Here is a 19,182-nt window from a genome sequence, read left to right as displayed (position 1 = left end):
CACTCGTGATGTGGAAAAACAATGCGGAAGTGTTCCCAGAACCTTGTCTACAGCTCCAGCTCCAGCTCCTGAAAGGGAATGTCGCTTCAGTGCCTGACTCTGGCAAAATTGTCAAAACTTGTTTTTTGTTTTGGTTCTAATCCTGCTTTTCCTGTCAATTAAGTTCCAAGCTTTGTTATTCCCACATTTCTGGTTCTAGTATTTTGTTTATGATTCTTTCTGGTTGATCGATGCATGTGCTATGTACCCTCTGTTTACACTGTCTTTCTGGTCTCTGACCCTGTGATGAATTGTGAAAATTGTTTTTTGCTTGTTGATGATTGCATCCCACTCCTCCAACTCTACATCACAATTTAAAGACAAAATATATACAACATATGCAAACTAACCCAGAAAAACAAACTATAACATCAAATTAAAGAGTACACAATTTAGTAAGAAAACCATAATGAAAAGATATTAAACAGTCACCCGTTTAGTATGTAAATGTTATTTTCATCTATATACTGAAATCTCGCTCCTATTGGACCATGGATCATATTATGAAACAATACAGAGAAGGCTGTTACAGCTGTTGGCAGTGCTGTAAGGCAGGGTACAAAACAATAATGCTTTCAATGCAGCACAAGTAACTACACAGAACAACACAAGCAACATTAAAATCATTTGAAGAGCATAATTCTGTAAAGCTGAACAGAATGACAAAGCAAACTGCACTGTTTTTCTTTCCAAAGCAAGATGTCTAAGATTTATTTATTTAATATTTAAATCACTGAACTACTGACTAAATCACTGGTTTAGACACAAGCAAAATACAGACAAGCATGCTGTGACCACAAACACCTGCTTGGCTTCTCAGATAATTGTATTCCACTGAACTGCCAGCACACACCTTGGGGATCTCTTAGTAGCAGCTGCAGCTCAGTGAGGTAGAAATTCAGACACCCAACACAAACAGAAAACTGTCTGGCTCAGTTACATGTATATATTAAATTGATAATATAAATAAATAAATATATATATATATATATATATATATATATATATATATATATATATATATATATATATATATATATATATATATATATAAAATATAGCTACTTACGGAACATGGTCATGTACTGTCTGCAATTAAGGTTCCAGTAGCCCCAGTTGGTTCTGTAGCCATGCAGGGTTGCATACTCCTCATGATTATAAGCTGGCTCGGTACCAAATGAGTCAATCACCCGGATATGACATCTATCACACACAAAGATATGGATGCTGAGACTAATTTAAATGTTCAGAATTGGAACTCAATACTGATATAAAGTAGAATATTTCACACATATATCTTGAAGATACCATGGTAACAAAAGAACCTCAGTGAAAAGAAATGAAAGAAGTAAAAAAGCAGAAAATGTTTTTATGAATTTAATAGGTGAAATATTTTCTGAAAGTCCAGTTCAGAAAATTGCAGCAATTTGTACCCTTCTACTGACTGCAAAATCCAACTGAGGAACCAGTCACTCAGGACAGAAATAAATTTACGACCACCCAAACAATTACTTGAGAGTGGCAAGTTCAGCTCAAAAGTTCAAACCAAAGAGACAGTCATCTTTCACACCTCCCTAAATGCTCAATGTGGCCTTGACCATCCAGTTTTGCTAAATATTTTTAACGCTATAATCAAAATTCAAGTTGAGGAGTATAAAGTGGTCAAAGATCATTATCTGTCTGACAAAAGAGTCTTAAAGCCTTAAAGACACATTGAGTGTTATAAATAAGTGCACTGCTGATATACTGTAAAGAAACCACTTACAAAGCATGTTGTAAATTGTAAAGTAATATGTTAGTCACCAACTAATAAAACATTTATAATACTATAATATAAAATCGTACATAATCCAACACTTTTTATTTATGCAGAATAGAACTTGGGGGTGCTGAGAGTTAAACCCAATACTATATGACTTGTAATTCAAAGCTAAGAAAATTAGCTTTCTAACAGCCATTGATTGAACCATTTCTGCTGCTGAATTAATGGCAATAAAAAATTGCATTGAATCAGTAAAAAGTAATTGTGCTAATTGTGGTAGCACAGTGCATAAGACTTTGTGTTACACTTCAGTAAGTCTCAGTAATGTGTTTAAATCTCTGCATTGTTTGTTTGTTGTATTCTGTATAAGCCTTATGAGCTACTTTACTGTTTAATGTATTAATGTGTTACTTATACCATGCAAGATATGTCACTTTACTGTTAATTTTTCTATAGTAAACAGTAAACTATATATTACTTTACTGGCAAGCTACGTTGATAAATAATAAATCATTACTATTAAATCTATTTTTTTTTTGCGGGATTTTTTTTCACGTCACAAAAAGCAAGCAAAATTATAATTTTTTGGTTGTTATATAATCAATTTAAGAAGCAAGGACATTTCAAATCACAATTAAATTAATTTAGTGAAAACAGTGATAATAACCTCTACTCCTCTGGAAAGATTTTAGAGCAGGGGTCACCAGCCTTTTTGAAACAGAGAGCTACTTCTTGGCTACCATTAATGTGAAGGGCTACCAGTTTGATACACACAGTTTTCAGTTTGATCTGAAATAACAAATTTGCTCAATTTACCTTTTATTATATGTTATGTACAGTAAGAGTGTAGTGGAGGTGAAGAGAGTTTCTGATAGGGTGATGATCGTGAAGGTGGAGGTTGAAGGGATGATGATAAATTTCATCAGTGCCTATGCTCCACAAGTTGGCTGTGAGATGGAGGAGAAGGAAAGATTCTGGAGTGAATTAGATGAAGTGGTAGATGGTGTACCTAGGAAAGAACGATTGGTGATTGGGGCAGACTTTAATGGGCATGTAGGTGAAGGGAACAGAGGTGATGAGGAGGTGATGGGTAGGTATGGTTTTAAGGAGAGGAATGTGGAAGGGCAGATGGTGGTAGATTTTGCTAAAAGGATGGAAATGGCAGTGGTGAACACGTATTTTAAGAAGAAGGAGGATCATAGGGTGACGTAAAAGAGTGGAGGAAGGTGCACACAGGTGGATTATGTTCTGTGTAGGAGATGCAACCTGAAGGAGATTGGAGACTGTAAGGTGTTGGCGGGGGACAGTGTAGCTAGACAGCATCGGATGGTGGTCTGTAGGATGGTTTTGGAGGCGAAGAAGAAGAGGAGGAAAGTAAGGATTGAAAGAAGAATAAGATGGTGGAAACTGAAGGAGGAAGAGTGTAGTGTGAGGTTCAGGGAAGAGGTCAGACAGGGGCTTGGTGGTGGTGAAGAGGTGCCGGATGATTGGGCAACTACTGCAGGAGTGATGAGGGAGGCAGCTAGAAAAGTACTTGGTGTGACATCTGGAAATAGAAAGCAAGACAAGGAGACGTGGTGGTGGAATGAGGAAGTGCAGGAGACATTAGGGGAAAGAGGTTGGCAAAACAGAAGTGGGATCGACAGAGTGATGAGAAAAGTAGGCAGGAGTACAAGGAGACGCGGCAGCAGGTAAAAAGGGATGTGGCGAAAGCCAAGGAAAAGGCATATGATGAGCTGTATAAGAGGTTGGACACTAAGGAAGGAGAAAAGGATTTATACCGATTGGCCAGGCAGAGGGACCGAGCTGGGAAGGATGTACTGCAAGTTAAAGCAATAAAGGATGGAGAGGGAAATGTGTTGACTGATGAGGAGAGTGTGTTGAGAAGATGGAGGGAGTATTTTGAGCAGCTGATGAATGAGGAAAATCAGAGCGAGAGAAGGTTGGAGGATGTGGAGTTGGTGAAGCAGGATGTAGATAGGATTAGTAAGGAGGAAGTGAGAGCAGCGATTAAGAGGATGAAGAATGGAAAGTCGGTTGGACCAGATGACATACCGGTAGAAGCGTGGATGTGTTTAGGAGAGATTGCAGTGGAATTTTTAACCAGAGTGTTTAACAGGATTCTGGAAGGGGAGAGGATGCCTGAGGAATGGAGAAGGAGTGTGCTGGTACCGATCTTTAAGCATAAGGGAGATGTGCAGGCCTGCAGTAACTACAGGGGAATTAAGTTGATCAGTCACACCATGAAGTTATGGGAAAGAGTAGTGGAAGCCAGGCTGAGAGAAGAGGTGACCATCTGTGAGCAACAGTATGGTTTCATGCCGAGGAAGAGCACCACAGATGCCTTATTTGCTTTGAGGATGTTGATGGAGAAGTATAGAGAAGGACAGAAGGAGCTGCATTGTGTATTTGTGGATTTAGAGAAAGCGTACGACAGGGTGCCGAGAGAGGAGTTGTGGTATTGTATGAGGAAGTCAGGTGTGTCAGAGAAGTATGTGAGGGTGGTGCAGGACATGTATGAGGACAGTGCGATGGCAGTGAAGTGTGCAGTAGGTATGACAGACTGGTTCAGGGTGAAGGTTGGACTACATCAAGGATCGGCCCTGAGCCCTTTCCTGTTTGCAGTGGTGATGGACAGGTTGACGGACGAGGTCAGACAGGAGTCTCCCTGGACTATGATGTTTGCAGATGATATTGTGATTTGTGGTGAGAGTAGAGAGCAGGTTGAGAAGAGCCTGGAGAGGTGGAGATATGCGCTTGAGAGAAGGGGAATGAAAGTCAGTAGGAGTAAGACAGAGTACATGTGTGTGAAGGTGAGAGAGGCGAGATTGAGATGGTTTGGACATGTGCAGAGAAGGGACATGAATTATATTGGTAGAAAAATGCTGAAGATGGAGCCACCAGGTAGGAGGAAAAGAGGAAGGCCAAGGAGGAGGTTCATGAATGTGGTGAGGGAAGACATGCAGGTAGTTGGTGTGAAAGAGGCAGATGTAGAGGACAGGGTGGTATGGAGACGGATGATCCGCTGTGGCGACCCCTAATGGGAGCAGCCGAAAGAAGAAGAAGAAGAAGATTAATAATTAATGATATTCATCTATGTGAAGACACTGATCATGTTAATGATTTCTCATAATAAGTATCAACAATAATTTAACAAAGTAGGAAACAGCTATTTTTAGAAAAGGCCTGCGGGCTACTCATGTGGTCCTTGCGGGATACCTGGTGCCCGTGGGCACCACGTTGGTGACCCCAGTTTTAGAGTGTGCTTATGGAGATTTGTGCTCATTCAGCTACAAGGCCATAAGTAAAGGCTGGTACTGATGTTTAGTGAGAAGTCAGAACTCTATAGCAGACCACTCAATATCTTTCACTTCAACCCATGTATACCATGTGTTTATATAGCATATTTTGTGCAAAGAGGCATTGTCATACTGGAACAGGCTTGGATCTCCAAAGACATCCTTTAAAATTGCTTCTAACTTGTGATAACAGTTTTTGTTAACATTTTTAAGTGGCTGTTTGGTTGTATTTTTTACAATGATCATCAATTAAATATTCTCAAAATATGGCTTAGGCTCACTGTACCAAAGCAAAACAATGAAATTAAACATAAAGCTTTAGCCAATCTGAAATGGAGACATGATTCACAATAAAAGAGGAAATTAGCCTGAATCGTACAACTAAATGGATTTCATACACATGACAAATCAGGGACTTTTCTTGTACTTTATCTCCTAGAGATATTTTATAATTATTTTGCAATTCTATTATCTACAAGACAGCCACTAATAGAGCTACCAAGAATTACGACTGCGGTGGTTTATGGATCAAGCAGTTCTGGCATGAGTTGCACAAATATTATAAAAAATGAATAAAACAATGTTTAAGTGAACATTACTCAGAGCTGCTTTGAGGACTTAAGTAAGTGTCTTACTGTTGTCATTTGTTCAAATCGTGTCAAATTGTCAGCTGAATATCTAAGAAATGTGCAACAAGGTGTTGTGCTGAACACTTTCTAAATTTCATATTCACTGCATGATGAAATAAGTCTATATTGCCTACACTTTTACCTGTCACAGCAACAGAGCTAATTTTTCCCCAAATTTTTCTACTTCACTGTATTGTTTATGCAAACTTTGTAACAGATGGCATCCCAAATATGGGCCATTATGTTTGTGAAATCCTGCTGCTTTAGTGAAAGCTAATAGTAAAAAGCAATTCTAAAATACAATCGATGGCCAAAGGTTTGTGGCACCTGACCATCACACTTAAATGTGGACCTTCTTCAAAACTTTGGGCAAGAAAAAAAAAAAATTATAAAAATTTAGACTGTATTATACAGTATTTTGTAACATAGAAATTTTCCTTCAATGGAACCCAAACGTGTTCTGCCATAACAATGCCCTTATGCATAAAACAGGATTAGTGAAGACAAAAAGAAGTGGAAGCCCACTGTGACATGCACAGGAAACTAATTTGAACACCACTGGGATGAAACAGATTCAAATTAATCCTTCAAACTAGTCCTCCTCTCCTGAAACCAGTACCACATCTCTATGAACTCTAGAGGAAATAAATTCACCCTAGTCCAGTTCACATCATATAGACTCGTTACAGTTGACAACTAGCTAGCGGCGGCTCTCCTCTGTTTTAAATTTTTTCGACTTTGAGGACAGATTTGATAAAGTGAATGTTCATAAAGTGGGGAGTGTTTGTATACAGTTCATATACTACAAGCAATGCATGGTTAAACATACACTTACGAGTTGTAAATAAGAAAAGATTACTACCACAACACTTAACTGATTTGTATTTCTGCTTGCAAGAAATTATGTACAGATTAGATTTTTCATTATATTTTGTTGTGGCATCTGGGTAAGGGTCATTTAGACTCCATGTCCCAGGCATTCCTTTTAACCCTTGATCTGCATTTCAATTGGATGCGCACCACGGCTTACACTTTTATTGGGGGTTTTTCATACCAGTGTCATACCCCCACCCCGGAAGACGCAAATCTAGATAGCCTCTTGGCTTGTCTGGTTGACTTCAGAGGGACCCTCAAACCATAAAACAATCCACTCTCGAAACTCGGCCCCAATACGTCTGAGTGTGTCACACACCCTTCCCACACACACAGACATATACTGTACACACACACACCACAAGAAAGCATTCTTTTATTAATTAAATAATAAACATTCCACATTAATTAAATAACAAACACTTCACATTCCATGACATAGACCTATATCTTGTATGTATTTTCTCCTTTAAATAAACCTAGTGTTTCACTCTGGCTCAACAATAGTAACACTTTAAAGGTTTATTAATGTATCTCTGCTTTGATGCCTTCTTTTCATTTTAGGCTTGATGTCAAAGAGACACGAGCGACCTTCCTCGCAAAATTTTACCCTATTTCATGAGCAAATTTCGAAGGCACGAGCAAACCCACGCTGCCGGTTCCCCGTTTTCAGCCGAGGGAAGCATCAGTCTCTTAGTTGATGACGTATCACTCGGTCGCTCTCGTTGTTCAGTGCAGCAAAAACTTAACTTTTTTTTGTTTTATATTTTTATTTCAGTAGAAATCTTGAAAAATGTCTCCCAATAAAATCCGTGATGGTGCTGTAACGAAAGTAAATAGAATTACCATGGAAACCGAGGAGGTTATGAGCGTGGTGTGCGTCTCACACTCGCAATCAATCAACCACAACCACATTAAAATAGGCTAAAAATACTTTTTAAGTGCAGAAATTAACGATCAAATGAGATCCCGGAACGGATTAAATCACTTTTACATTCATTCTTATGTTCGAACGTACAAGCAACTGGACCTACGAGCAATATTCAAGACTGAATTATGCTTGTACAACGGGGTTTTACTGTACCAGAATATAACATTGTATTAACACGTTATATAACAAGTTAACTTTGTATGATCACAAAATGTACCATACTGTCTTAATACACTTTGAATAAAACTTTATAAGTTTTCCAAAGCAAGTATAAGCAGGTAATCCCCCCACAAATGCATGAACAAAGGATGTTTCTCCCTCCGAATAATTCAGGCCAAAAATGGGTGTGGTTTGGGGCCTTTAAATCATCGGCTCAGAACCTCTCCGAGACAGGACTCAAACCCCTTTTGAGATCTTTCGGCAAGCTTTACCTTTAAGAACAACCACTGCTCTGATTTTAAAGAGAACCTGGAAGAATATCTGACTCCCTCCTAACCGACACTACAAAAAGATTCCTTTGTCTACCGCATCCAGACTCTTGTGCAACAAGCCAATGCAAGTAACTGTTTTACCAACCAGTCTAAATGCGTGTTTAAGTTGAGCCCCTTATTTTTAAGGTGAATTTGAATTTCTTGATGATTCTTGTTTAGGTTGTGGTCATTTTGAAGATTAAGCTTGCTATTCCTTTTCTCTCTCTCTCTCTCTCTCTCTCTCTCTCTCTCTCTCTCTCTCTCTCTCTTTCTTCCTTTTCCTTTACTTCCTTCTTTTACCCATTCTTAACTTTTTGTTTCTTTTATTTTTATTTTCTTTCTTTCTTTTGTATGTTTGTGTAGTTAGTTCTATGTTGTGTTTGTCTCATTCATTAAACGCTGTATTTGTCATAGGTGATTGTCTCTGAGTACCGCTCACATTTCAAAGTTCCTGCGATATAAAAAACCACAAGACTGTTAACATGGGATTCAGACGACACTTGGACAATGCAAAAACGTTTCCAAAGCCTTTCCCCATGGAACTAAGGTTACATACGTAACATAAAGAATTTTTTTTTACTATACAATGAAAGTTCCCTCTAAGCCCCCCTTCAGAAACTGGAGCTGCGTCTCACTCCAGAAGACCAAGCCTTAGAGGCTGCCACACTCCGGGTCAAGTGCGCTCTGATGCCGAATGGAGCAGGTCGATAGCGTAAAAAAAAGTTGTTCCACCTTCCTCCAGGGATTCGTCTAAAGGATGTAAGTGTTCACACAGCCGGTTCAGGTTTTCCTCATCTGGGGCCTGAAGAGGAAAGAATGGGTTGTAGAGTAAGGTAGGCAGAGCTGAATGCTTTTGTTGCAAAGGGAAGAAACCGCCTAAAGGTATGCTTCCAACCTGCGAGCGAGTGCTAAACCAGGCAGGTAAGGAAGCCTGTCTCGAATCCCTCTGCCAGGTCCATCTGCAAGCCTCAGAAACCAGCATGCTGCTCAGCCTCAGCAAGAGCAGGGCCAGATCCACATTGAGTGAGAGCACCCACCTCGAGGAGTGCTCTCTGGAAGTGGAGCGTTCGCATAAAATGTGCGCAGAGTATGCACAGAATATGCTCTAAAAGTGCAGAGAATATGCGCAGAATGAGCACTGAACATGCACAGAGTATGGGCCGAATGTGCGCAGAATATGCACAAAATGTGCAGAAAATATGCGCCAAATGAGTGCCAAAAAAGCACAGAATGAGCACCGAATATGCGCCGGGATGTGCGTAGACCTAACATGCTCCGCTCCCAAGCGTACTGTGTATTTTTTTTTATTTTTTTTACTGTGTATTTTTATTCAGTTGGAACGATCACTTGCTTATTTACTTTTTCTTCGGACATTTACAAACACACACATAGAAAAAAGCGGAAGCGCTCCCAAAGCGTTGCGATGCAGCTTGAATTCCTGAAAGGAAAGTGTGGTATTACAATATTAATCACAAAAATAATCAAATCGTTAGACTGTAGTGTTTAACATAATTTTCCAAAGAATACATACATCATTTATAGGATACTATAAGAGTACACCTGCCTATTTTTGCACTTCCAGTCCAAATAGCCACTCATGTGGCAGCACCACAATACAACAGATCATATAATTTAAGAGCTTCAGTGAATGTTCATACCAAATATTGTAATAAATAACAAGTGTTATCTCTGAGACTTGCTGGTGCCAGGCTGCTTGAAGTATTACTCAAATCTCCTAAAATTTCACACAACACCATCTTTGTCAGATACATTCCATCAAAAAAGGGAGATGACCTACATTCTCAATAAAATCTAAATCCATAAAGTTCACCAACTGTTTCTCATCAGAGTCTCAGTAAGGGTTCATATAAAACTGATTGATACATTATATCATTGATGTACAGAGATGGCAAAACCCGTCATTAGTGAAAGAGATCGATCAGATGATAGGTGAATAAAAGCATAGATTTAACACACACACACACACACAAACACACACACACACACACACACACACACACACACACTGACTTGTGCTTTTTAAGGGAGAGGCCAATGTGCTGCTTCATCTGCTGCAGTCCATGATAGTCAGTATAGATGAGGTCAAAGGGTAAAGGTCCTCGCAATGGGCAACTTCCTCTTCCTGGGGGAACGCCAAGGAACCTGTGAGAAAAAGTTAAATAAAAACCTTATCAAATCAGTGCTACATGTGTGCTTATGGATCTTTAAACAGAGCTGCTAAATAATCCTGATAAAACAGCTTGTATTACTGTCTTTGTAAAAAGGGATAAATCATACCATTAGCAAATTGCAAATACTCTGCACATGAAATAGCACAGCAAAATCCTAAATCAAAAAGTGCATGGAGGCTTACTGGAAGAGCTCTTTTGTCATGCTGCTCTCTGTAGATGTTTAGTATAGTTATGGATGTGTAGACTGTTGAAAGCACCAAGACACACACAGACAGGCAATCTGTCTGCAGACACTAATGCAAAAAGAAAGAAGCACTTTGTACTGTTCCACAATGAACACTCTCTTTTTCACTCTTTCTCTTTTTCTCTTACACATACAGGAAAAATTACACTGCCTCTCATGCCCTCATTTGAGACTCATTCTTTAAACCTGGAAAATGTAAGTAAGATTATGTGCCCACTTCAGTGCATTGGCTTCCCATGATTCGGTCACTGATACACTGGTTGTCCTTCTTTGGACCACTCTGGCAGGTGCTAAAAATTGCATTGCTAATCTGTCAATTTGGTCGCCTACTGTCTACAGTCGCCTACTGTAGCCATGACAATTTGCCCCTTGTTAAAGTCCCCATGTCAATGCTCTGAATCACATGTGTAAATGTGTCCATTGGAAAGTGCATCACCGGTGGGGTGATGTCACAACCAAGAAGTTATGAGAGTACAGGCGGTGGAGACAACGCTAACTTTTGTTTGTTCAGGAAGCACTCTGTGTATGTCGGTGTCTCTTAGTTCTACAGGATGTGTCCCACTTTCATAAAACCCGAGCAGGCTCTAGTCATGGAACAAGATGTACACACTCTCTTAAGGAAGGAAGCCATCAAGGTGGTCCCTCTGCTAGACAGTTCCCAAGAAGGATGGGAGGTTGCATGCCATTCTGGATCTGCATCAGTTGAACCGCTCACCATTGGGGCTCAGGTTCAAAATGCTCACCCTCAAGCAGGTTGTGTCTTAAATCAGATTCGAGGACTGGTTTCTGACGATAGATCTCAAGGGTGTTTACTTCCACGTATCCATCCTTACTTCGCACAGGAATTTCCTGAGGTTTGCTTTCTGGGCCAAAGTTGACCAATATCGGTTCCTTCCATACGACCTTGCACTCTCATCCCAGCACCTTCACGAAGTGTATGAATGCGGATCTGGCTGCGCTGAGACCCCGGGCATCTGCATTCTGAACTAGATCAACGATTGGTTAATATTAGCTCAGTCGGAGCTGTTGTTTGACATGTCGTTCCCGAACACATGAAGGATTTGGGGTTAAGATTAAATATCAAGAAAAGTGTTCTTTCTCCAGTACAGAGAACCCCTGGTGGAGCAGATATGGAGGAAGTTTTACGGAGCACACGTGGACATGTTTGTGAATCAGGCAGGGGGTACGGTTGTGGGCTCCTGAGGGTCTCTCTGAGGTAGTGGATACCATTCACCAATCCAGAGCTCCCTCCATGAGGAGTCGTATACCGCAAAATGACCCATGTTCACTGCGTAGTGCAAGCACTACCAGTCTGACCCACTTAACTGCCCGGTTGGTTTAGTACTGGAGTTCCTGCAGGGACAGTTCGCCACAGGGCTGTCTCCTAACCCTTAAAGGTTACATGTCGGCTATTGCTGCTTACCGTGCTCTGCTTGGTAAACAGTTGCTGGGTTAGTGACACATTTCCTCCATGGCACCTAGAGGCTGAGGCCTCGGGTGCGACCTAGTGTGCCTGTGTAGGACCTGGCTGTCGTGTTGAAAGCCATGTCTAAGCCTCCCTTCGAGCCCTTGCCCGAGGTGCCCTTGACATGTCTTACAGTGAAGACTGTATTTCTTTTTGTTATTTCCTCACTAAAGAGGGTTGAGGACCTTTAGGCCCTTTCTGTAGCCCCATCTCTCCTGGAGTTTACCCCCAGCATGGCCAGTGTGTTTCTCTACCAGAAACCGGGGTATGTTGCTAAGATGCCTTTGGTTCCCCCACGACCAGTCATGCTGCATGCATTCTTTTCTCCTCCTATTCAGGCCCCTGACCAGGAGAAGCTTAACCGGCTGTGTCCAGAGCACTGGACACATAAGTCCACAGAATGGAAATGTGGCAAAAGTCAGAGCAGCTGTTTGTCTGTTGGTCCGTATAAAAAGGGGCTCCGTGCAAACAAGCAGACGATCAGCATTGTGGATGCTATCTAATCCTCTTATTAGTCCTCTGGTCTCCCCACACCTTTCGGGGTCAGAGCTCACTCCACTCGGACTGTGGCGGCCTCTAAGGCCTGGTCCTCTGGAGCATCTCTCCAAGAAGTTTGTCTTGTTTACTCTTTTAGATTTTCCTTTGCCCTGATTGTATTCTGAATAACGATCTACTTAACAACAATGCACTTGTTTAAGAAAGTATTTTGTACGTCTGGATTGTGTATGAAGCATATGTACACATGGACTCTCATTCTATTCTTTCTCTTTTCAACACTCTGAGACCTTAATTTGCTAAGCTCCCAAATTAAGATTATTGATTTCTGTTTGCAAGCAGATACAGTGTACTTAGTTCTTATTACAGATAATACAAATACTTGTGTATAAGATGTATGAAACATCTTATACAAATAATTGTGTATAAGATGTTTCATACAAAGAAGGTAAAGAATACATTTCAAAATGTAACAAACAACAATAGCCATGACAAGTTTAAACAAAAATTACAAAAAGACAACCCTGTGTTCAGTCACTGTCTGTCTCTTTTTCACTCACACACACACACACACACACACACACACACACACACACACACACACACACACACACACACACACACACACACACGCAACCTCTGCCATTTCCGGTCCCTGTTTGGTCTATTTGCTTTGACCTTGGGTTGTTTTCCAATTACCTGCACTGCCTGTTGTAGTTTGTGCCTGTTCACCAATTGCCTGGCTTTATGTGTGGCCCTCACTGTGATAATTGTCTAGTTCCTATGTTTTGTCTCCTGTAAAAGGATTTAATAGACGCTGAGCCTGTATCTGAGCCAGTCCACTATTCATGTTTGTAAACATTGCTTGGCCTTGGACAATAATAACCTCTAAATAACAGTATCCTTTTAACATAGAACAAATAATAAATAAGGTGAAGTTAAAAACCACAATCTTTTTTTTTAAATGACTGAAAATGTGATAATGTTTTGAATATAAAGTATAACATATTCTCATAGTTGCAATTGGAAGATAGCAACAACAGGCAATGTGGGAACTCTGGGTGGAAAAAAACAAGGTTTATCCCACTCGTCCCATAGTATGCTTAGGAATTTTCTCTACATTGTACACGTAGTCCTTTCTCTACTAAAGGTAGTTTGTTTTGTTTATTAGGTTCTTCACATTTCTCTGCAAGAGAGCTTTTACAAACTGCATATAAGAATTAATTCAATGAATTACATATTGGAAATATACTGGAAGATATATGTTAGTTAGGCTCCTTTGGTGCCTTTTAGACACTTTTATTACATTCTTATTAACTCTCATGGAGTGTGAAGTAATTTACCTTTTTTTCTCCTTTACAAACTGCATTTTTTACATACTTTTGGATATTTACTGATATGACAAAATAGCATTTACTCATGTCTCTGAATGGTTTCACAGAGTCAGTAATTAAGTCATAGAAGCTAGAAGGATATACTTTAAAAAGCATAATAAGCCACGTTTGAGAAGTTATGCATATTAATAAAATCAGCCTGCTGAAAATCGCTATATGGACACATCACTATACACAGATTCCATGAGTAGGATACAGTACTCAGACAGAGGACTTGTTCTAACACGGATGACCTCATATTTACACAAAGCATACACAGAAGCTTTAAGATATACCACTTTTTTTTTTTTACCTCTGTAGTAAATCTGCAAAGATAGGTCAGTAAATATCCAATCTGTTTACTGCTTTGCAGTTAACTCTTTTTCCCATATTTCCTGAATCTTAACATCAATGGATTGTGCTACATAAAATTTACTATGCATTGAGTTATCTGCTATATAGAGCACAAGAAATGCAGTCGAAATTTGCAAATATTTATCCATTTTCATGTTTGGTCCATAGTCTATTCTACATAAGCTGGAAATACACCTTGAATGGGAAACCAGTAGGACTGGACATGATTTCTTGTGCCTGAACATGATTTTTTAATCCCACTCATGTATTGTTTTACACAATGAAACAAAAAAACAACTAAAACTAATAAACAAGCATTTAAAATGCTTTTCCTTGTTATGCTAAAAGCTTTTGGTTGAAAATCTTTATTTACCAATCAATCTATTAACTGATCCTCCATAATCAAATTTTAGGTAGTGACAGAAAAAAATCTGTATAAGTATACACAATAGAAATGAGGTTCCTGTCTAGGGTAATATTTCCATATTGCTATATAACAAAATACATGTTATTCACGTCATCCCTGATTGTGATCTGCTCAATGATCTGCTGAATCCTGGAATGAATGAGAGCTGAATACTGAAACAGACATTTTTTTTTTCTTATTTATGATAATGAATAGATATTGGATTGTAAGTGTGCCATATCACACAGAGAGAATGAAATGTGTTATAATGAGTAGCACAGTGCAGCACTTAGCCAGTAATGTTTAAACATTCCCAAAACTGCTGTGGCTGCCTGATGGGTTTAATTAGATATATACTAATCCCAGGATACATTTGGAGAGTTTTAATTAGCATAACGTGCACTACTACACCAGTACAAATCTGAAAACCAAACCATACACATTGACAGATCACTGTAATAGAACAAGATCTGGGGTTAAAAATTCCACCGGAAGGATGTGTTTGAGATCACTAAGGGCTGACTTGCAGCATATCCTACAATTTATGAGCAGCAAGTAACTTTGAGTTTTAGTGCAAGGGCTGATGGCTATTTTCAGATGTAGGTAGAGGATCAACCTCATGCTGAGTAGAGAATGAGCAATGCTGGATGTCAGAGCACGCACACATGAGGAGGATCACACACATATACACACAAATGATTCTATGGACTACAGACACATCTATTGATTGTTCCAAGTAGCTCAGTTTAATTGTCTTTTTAAATCTGCCCAACGTGCTAGAATGTACAGTGCTCCACCATAACTGAAAAATCTTTATTCGCAGTAATAGAAGCAGATTTTGGAATGTTAAGTCTATATATCTAATCTATATAATGGTTTTCACAGTCTTTTAAACGCTTTTTATATATTTAATATTTGTACCCACTCACCAGTAAGTAACGAATAATTAGACTAAATAAATATTTAAAGGTACTAAGCTAGACCATAGGTTGTTTTATCTTGGTCTGTTAAAAAGTAACAGCCTATCTAACATTGTACCAGAACATGCACAATGATCATGCACACCTGTTACAATTAAAGCTACTCTTTACATTTCAGAAATGTCCACAAGTGAAAGCTTGTTTTCACGCATCTAGAACATAGCCATTGCAAATGATATTTAAAGAGAGAAAAAATGCCTCTCGCCTGTCTTCAAGAATAATTTCACTAGAACTTTATTTAACCAAGGCAAACAAACAGCTGGCCCACAAGTGGGCCCACCACAAAATGACTGTTGGATCTTTAGTTTTTTTATTTTTTATAATCAGAGACACCCATGGCCTGATCCTTTGCAAACTTCATTGCCAAGCTTCATTTTTAGGGCCAGATTTATAATGGCCCTGTGTCCCATCTGCTGTCCCACAGTAACCCAGTTATCTTGTCAATTAGGAGATTAGTAACATTAACCTTAATAAGAAGTTGCATAACTATCAGATGTGCTGATGTTTTATACATTGCAGCAGTAGCTAGGGAAAATCCTAAACATGGAGATTTGGCCAATGGTTTAACAACACAAAACATAACGTTTGCCGTATTCAGGAAATACACATGACATGACATGTTTTACCTTAACTTAACTAACTTATAAAATTTTGCCAATTTGTGGGCAAGACAGGATTTTCATAGCATTATAGCGTCGATAATCCATCTGCTGAGAGTCTGCTTATTAGCAGGTAGGGCTCTTCTCGGAGGGCCGTAGCAGATGAATAATTGTTCCGACTTCCTCCACAAATTCATCCTATGGTAAGTGTACAGTGCTCGCACAGCCGGTTTAGCTTCTCCTGGTCTGGGACCTGGAACAGAGAAAGATAGAATGTCTGGAGTCTAATGGGTTGTGGGACGACCAAGGGCACCTTGGGGACATAACCCTTTCTAGGATGCAGGAAGGCATTGGCCATGCCTGGTGTAAAGGAGGAGGAAAGGAGGGGGCCACAGAAAAGGCCTGAAAAAATCACCTACTCTCCACTGAAGGGGTCTCATGTGCAGGAGGCCAAGTGGAGTCACATTGGATGCTGCTGCCATAAGCCCGAGCAGTCTCTGGAACTATAAGCCGGGGCAACTACACGCCCTCCGGCCACCAGAGGTGGGAAGTAATGAAGTACAAATAGTAGTTTTTTTTCTGGTATCAGTACTTTACTTCACAATTTATTTTTTAGACAACTTTTTACTTTCACTCTACATTTTAACACAAATATCTGTACTTTCTACTTCTTACATTTGCAAAACAGGTTTGTTACTTTAGTTTTAATCTATTTGATGAAATATCAATATCTTTTCTTTGCATCACATGCCGTTTTTAGCCCATCAACCTATTTCTTTTCATTGCACAGCTTTTTCAATCTACTGTTGTATTATTTCCTGCCTCTCACGCATCACAAATGTAGACTATTTTATGAAGCGAACAACAAGCAATGCAGAAGAAAACAAGAAGTCTGGGGTTAACATGGATGAGACAGAGGGAGTCAGCGATGTAAACATAACTGAGAACAGAGACTTTCCTGATCACCTGATCATCATCTTTTCTCTGCTTGTGTTTCATGGTGGATGTCCGGCCTGAATACTTTCATTATGTAACAAATTTGTATTTATTTTGTATTAATATATTAATTAAGGCTGTCAAAATGCAAATAAATTTTAACCGCACTTGTTTTTATTAATGAGCGATTAATGCAGCGCACATTTCTGTTTGATCATTTAAAATATATATATTATTAAATATATTTAATATAATTAAAACCTTCAGCAAAACATGTTTATTCATGACATCCTTTCTTTACTCAGATATAAAAAAAAAACTAATAAATAAACTCCAACAAAAAATTATTTTTAATCAGTAAATTTTGTTTTACTGATGCACCAAGTCTCAAATCAGCACCAAAATCCGCCATGATGTGCACATCTGACAATTTACCCTCTGGGGTCGACAAACATGCCAGTGCATTTTGTGGAATTCTTTTCTCATAACGCCGAAATGAATTTTAATTACTCTGTCGTTTTTGATCAAACAGATAAGACCAATACATCATTAGAATATGTAAAAGGTCTAATTTTAATTTTATACACTTATAATAAGAAAATAACGCTGTGCTTTTGTAAAATAAAGCAAACATACAGGGGGGCGCTTTCTGCCGTCTTTGTCTCCTTTCTTCACAGACACACAAATAACCTGAATTTCAGTGAATACTTGCCTCACAGACATAATAAATATATATATAGAAAACTAAAGAAGTCATCGAATACAAATATTCTCTGATTATGTAATCTCTGATTATGAAAGTTAAAAGAACGATGGGTTACTTAACGTAATCCCGGGTTCTTTGTTCTTTGATCACTATGGGAATCGCTTTGGGCGTGACCAACTACGGAAGCTCTTATGACACCACGTCTGTCTTGACAGACAAGTCGACCTGAGATCAGGCTCCGCCCCACCTTTATCCCTCAGGTCGACCCCTCCTAACATCATTGCAGCGAGATTTCTTCCCGTCCAAGTGCAAGGAGGGAAGTGCTGGTGAAACACCTCACTCTGTTTTTAAAGAACCCGGGATTACGTTAAGTAACCCATTGTTCTTTTTCTAACTTCGCTCTGTGTTTCACTATGGGAGATATAGACAGCTCCCGGATTGCACAAGCCAATCACATGGGTTTAGAGCATCTGGCACTCAGCACCGCATGTGCCAAGGATGACTTCACAAAGGTGTGTGGCGTAGCCCAGCCAGCCGCCGCACAAATTTCCTGAACAGAAACTCCCTTAAGTAGGGCCCATGATGTCGACATCCCTCTAGTAGAGTGGGCCCTCAGACCTGCAGGTGCCTGAGAACCACAACATTCATACGCTATAGATATTGCCTCCACAATCCAGCGGGACAGCCGTTGTCTCGACAACGGCTTTCCTTTGTGAGGGGTAGCCCAAGACACAAACAGCTGGTCAGATTTCCTGAAACCCGCTGTTCTCTTGACATACGTATGGAGGGCCCGCACTGGGCACAAGGAACCCAATCCCTCCTCCTCCTGAGGTGGGTGAAAAGCCGAAAGATCCGTAACGGGACATCTATAAGAAGAATCCACCACTTTAGGTACAAACGCCGGGTTAGTGCGAAAGGAAACTTTCGTGAGCCCAGGGGCAAACTGTAAACAGGACGGACTGACAGACAGGGCTTGCAGCTCGCTCACACGCTTAGCAGTCACTAGAGCCACAAGCAGCAGCGTTTTAAGAGAAAGAAATTTCAGCCCTACGCCATCCACCAGCTCGAAGGGGTGATGAGAAAGGGTTTCCGAAACCAAAGATAGGTCCGACTGAGGCACTAACCGCCGAGACACCGGCCTCTTACGGCGTGCACCTTTCATAAACCGGCTAATCAAAGGGTGCCGACCCGCAGGTTCGTTATTAAACCCATGAAACGCAGAAATAGCCGCCAGATACACCTTCAAAGTAGAAAAAGCTCTTCCTTTATCCAGCAAATCCTGGAGAAACCACAAAATGTCTCCCACAGAACACTGGAAGGAAACAATGTGACCACGGCCACACCACTCCTCAAAAACTCGCCATTTATAGTCAAAGCGTGTGAGTAGACGGGGCCCTGGCACTCTGGATAGTGTGTATAACCGATTGGG

General features: G+C 39.9%; 1 protein-coding gene across 3 annotated transcripts in view; it reads right to left on the bottom strand.

The window, feature by feature from the left end:
- mgat5b (alpha-1,6-mannosylglycoprotein 6-beta-N-acetylglucosaminyltransferase B) overlaps nucleotides 1-19,182 on the bottom strand; it is a 117,553-nt gene that overhangs the window by 20,390 nt on the left and 77,981 nt on the right. For all 3 annotated transcript variants that reach the window (XM_083565820.1, XM_083565819.1, XM_083565821.1), the window contains 2 exons: nucleotides 10,035-10,166; nucleotides 1,109-1,242 (listed from right to left, as the gene is read on the bottom strand). In XM_083565820.1, coding sequence (XP_083421946.1) covers nucleotides 1,109-1,242; nucleotides 10,035-10,166 — 266 coding nt within the window. The remainder of the gene's footprint in view (nucleotides 1-1,108; nucleotides 1,243-10,034; nucleotides 10,167-19,182) is intronic.

This window comes from Silurus aristotelis (genome assembly GCF_946808225.1).
Source record: "Silurus aristotelis genome assembly, chromosome: 17".
Lineage (NCBI taxonomy): Eukaryota > Metazoa > Chordata > Actinopteri > Siluriformes > Siluridae > Silurus > Silurus aristotelis.
The sequence above is the reverse complement of the archived record's forward strand: the minus strand, read 5'-3'. Positions and strand labels throughout refer to the sequence as shown.